The following is a 2,816-nucleotide window of genomic DNA, read 5'->3' on the forward strand; positions in this document are numbered from 1 at the left end:
CTGGCACTTCTCCTCCCCAGCTCCTTGCACCCTCCTCTTAAGCAGTGCCTGGGGTCTGTGCCCCATTCACCCCCCCCCCGCATGGCACTACTGCACAAGGGGATTGTTCGGGTCATGCTCACTACCTGTTTTCCCTAGGAAAGTAAGATAATCACCATAGTCCATCCCTATGCATCACAGCAGCCACCAGCAGTGGTTAGGAAGGAAGCCTGGCTTTTGTTTCCCAGCTCCTCTGGAGGAAGCTGGCTGTCTTTGAGTGAAGCTCCACCCTGGCCCAGCTGGTCCGGATCAGACCGGGAGACGCAACAAATGGGCCCAGAGAAAAGCTCCAGGGAGAACCCACCAGATGGGATGTCGATGCTGGCGATGGGGACGGTGACCTGTGCCAGTGTTTTGAGGATGCTGCCGAAAGGCTCCCGCACGGCCCCCTGGAAGCTGAACCCAAAGATGGCGTCCACCACCAACCCATACAGCTCGTCGATCAGCATTGCCTGAAAGCAGGGCAGGCCATTACAGGGTGGCAAGGCCCAGGGTCCCAGCCCCCCATGCGCAGCCTAAGGGATCCCAGCAGCTGGGCCCGACTCAGATCCCATGCAGGGTAAAACCAGAGTTGCTCCAGCAAAGACAGTAGGTTCACGGTGGGGTGGCAGAGCTCCACATCAGGCCACGCAAAGCCGGGGTGATTGAAATAATCACAAATCTTTACTTCAGTCCCATTTAGACCAGCGTAAATCAGAAGTAAAGCAAAGGAGGTCATGGCAGGGGGAAGGAGACTCAGACCAGTGTCTCTGGGGAAGAACAGGGTGTCATCTGGCTCCCCCAGCACAAGTCCGACAATTTAGCACTGCAACTCCTGATTTATCTGCTTGCTAAATACTCTCCTTGTTCTCCAGGTGGTTTGGGGCAACAATCGAGCACAGGGGACCCTCAGAGGGCCTGGCTGATTAGCAACAAATCTAAAACATTTTAACTTATCCCTGCAACCCATGCAGCCCCTGTCACTGCTCAGAGCCCCTTGGTGCTTGGTGTACAAACACGGTGCCCAAGAGATGGACCTGGCAGCCTTGTAACTTGGTAATTTTGGCAGCTGGCTCACAGCCTTCTGCTGAGGATCTTGGAGCGTGCCACAAATACTTAATGGCTGAGGCTGGGGCTTATGGGGGGGGACTCTGGATAGGCACAGCCCCCCTGCCCTGTGTTTCTGAGTGTCTGAAAGACAGCCGGCTATGTAAGGAAGGCACAGGACCTACCTCAGTCGGGAACTCAGGCAGGAAGGGGATGTCCATCTTCTGGCACTGAGTGGTCAGAGCCTCGAACAGGGCTTTGCTGGGGCGCTTGGGGTAGTACACCGTTGGCTCGTAGCCCTGCCGGGACAGCAATGCAGCATGGGTAAGGACACTTGGGAACAGGCCAAATCTCAGCACAGACCCATACGCTAATACCCACTGGAGGGAGAAGCATCAGCTTGAGACAGATTTGAGTCTGGGATAACTCGAACTTGTACCCACCCAGGTATCAGCTAGGCCTGGCCCTGCCTAGCTGCACAGATGAGGCTGGCCAGGCTATAAGCCCTCACCATTGCTACATGCCCATTAAGAGACTCACAAACAGTTTCAGGTGCCTCGCACAGACCAAACCGTCACCTCCGTTGTTCCCAGGGCCGCATACGACAAGCACAGTGGGCTGGGGCTTGGTGAAGGAGCTGGGCGGGTAGGCCTGGAGGGGATAGGTTAAAACAGCAGGAGACAAAGGCAGTGCTAGGAGAGATGCAGCTATAACCCATTTCCACCGCTGTTGACTACTTCCACCCCAGAGGTGGCTGCATATCAGGGGTTTTGGGGGGTGAAATGTTCCTAGAAGACCCCCACATTGTTTTTGTAGCCTGGTTCCTTCTTTGCGGCTGCTTCGTGATCTCAGCTGGCCTGACCCCTTGCTCTGGCAGTGCCTATATAATGTGGGAGCATTAATACCCAACCAGGCTGCCTTCAGCCCGTGTACAGGAAGGTCACAGCCACGACGGAGCAGCTCCTGGCCCCGAGAGCAGGGACAGCTTGCATTGACGGGCGTCTGATGCTACAGCACCCACCTTGGCAATGGCCGTGGCACAGCTGAGCCCCGCCAGCTCCATGAGTTGGTCGACGCTGAACTTGTATTCGGTGAAGAGCTCCTGGTCAATGGCCTGGGCTTCCTGCTGGCTGCAGGGGGACCGACATCATGAGGCTCTTGGCTGTGCCATGCGGGCGAGTCAAACCCCGCGTCCTGCCCACTGGGGGTGTCCTGTGGTGGGGGCTGGGCACGGCGTGGAGGACAGCCACGCCGAGGCTAACCCTACAACTGCTGCCGGTCCAGTCCCGCCTGCTGCAGGGGGTGAGATCCGTGGGCCCCATGTTTCAGTGGGAGGCATGAAGCAGGGAAGCGGGCAGAGGATGGCAGGGTGTGCCCTCCAGGACAAGCCGAGAGCTTTCTGCAAGGCAGGAGGACACGGCCAACCTTCCCAGGACCTGGGAACTCCCGATCCCACCAGCCTCAAGCAGCTCCCGCCTGTGGGGCCCAGCCCCGAGCCCGCCCCACCCTCCCAGGTGCAGCCTGGGAGCCGGACCGGAGCGGGGAGGGGGAGGGGGAGAGTCAGGAGCCCGTGCATGCCGCAGCCTGGAGCAGGCCAACGCCAGGTGCCAGGGCCCTGGCCCAGCAGTGCCGGCGGTAGTGCCAGCCCCCTCCGCTCTGCAGCCAGGTTTGGCTCCCAAGGGCAGCACTGGGACGGGCTGTCCCTGCCCTAGGGTGGCATCATCCCGTCTGTCCTTCCCCCATGCACCCCC

General features: G+C 59.1%; 1 protein-coding gene across 1 annotated transcript in view; it reads right to left on the bottom strand.

The window, feature by feature from the left end:
• Positions 1-2,226, bottom strand: part of NAXE (NAD(P)HX epimerase) — a 3,765-nt gene extending 1,539 nt beyond the window's left edge. Inside the window, exons 1-4 of the mRNA XM_019555463.1 lie at positions 2,087-2,226; positions 1,606-1,716; positions 1,251-1,364; positions 344-491 (exon numbers count right to left, since the gene is read on the bottom strand). Of these exons, the coding sequence (XP_019411008.1) occupies positions 344-491; positions 1,251-1,364; positions 1,606-1,716; positions 2,087-2,128 (415 nt within the window). The 5' untranslated portion in view covers positions 2,129-2,226. The remainder of the gene's footprint in view (positions 1-343; positions 492-1,250; positions 1,365-1,605; positions 1,717-2,086) is intronic.
• Positions 2,227-2,816: the final 590 nt, after the last annotated feature.

Source organism: Crocodylus porosus, unplaced genomic scaffold (genome assembly GCF_001723895.1).
Source record: "Crocodylus porosus isolate Cpor-Errol unplaced genomic scaffold, CroPor_comp1, whole genome shotgun sequence".
Classification (NCBI taxonomy): Eukaryota; Metazoa; Chordata; order Crocodylia; family Crocodylidae; genus Crocodylus; species Crocodylus porosus.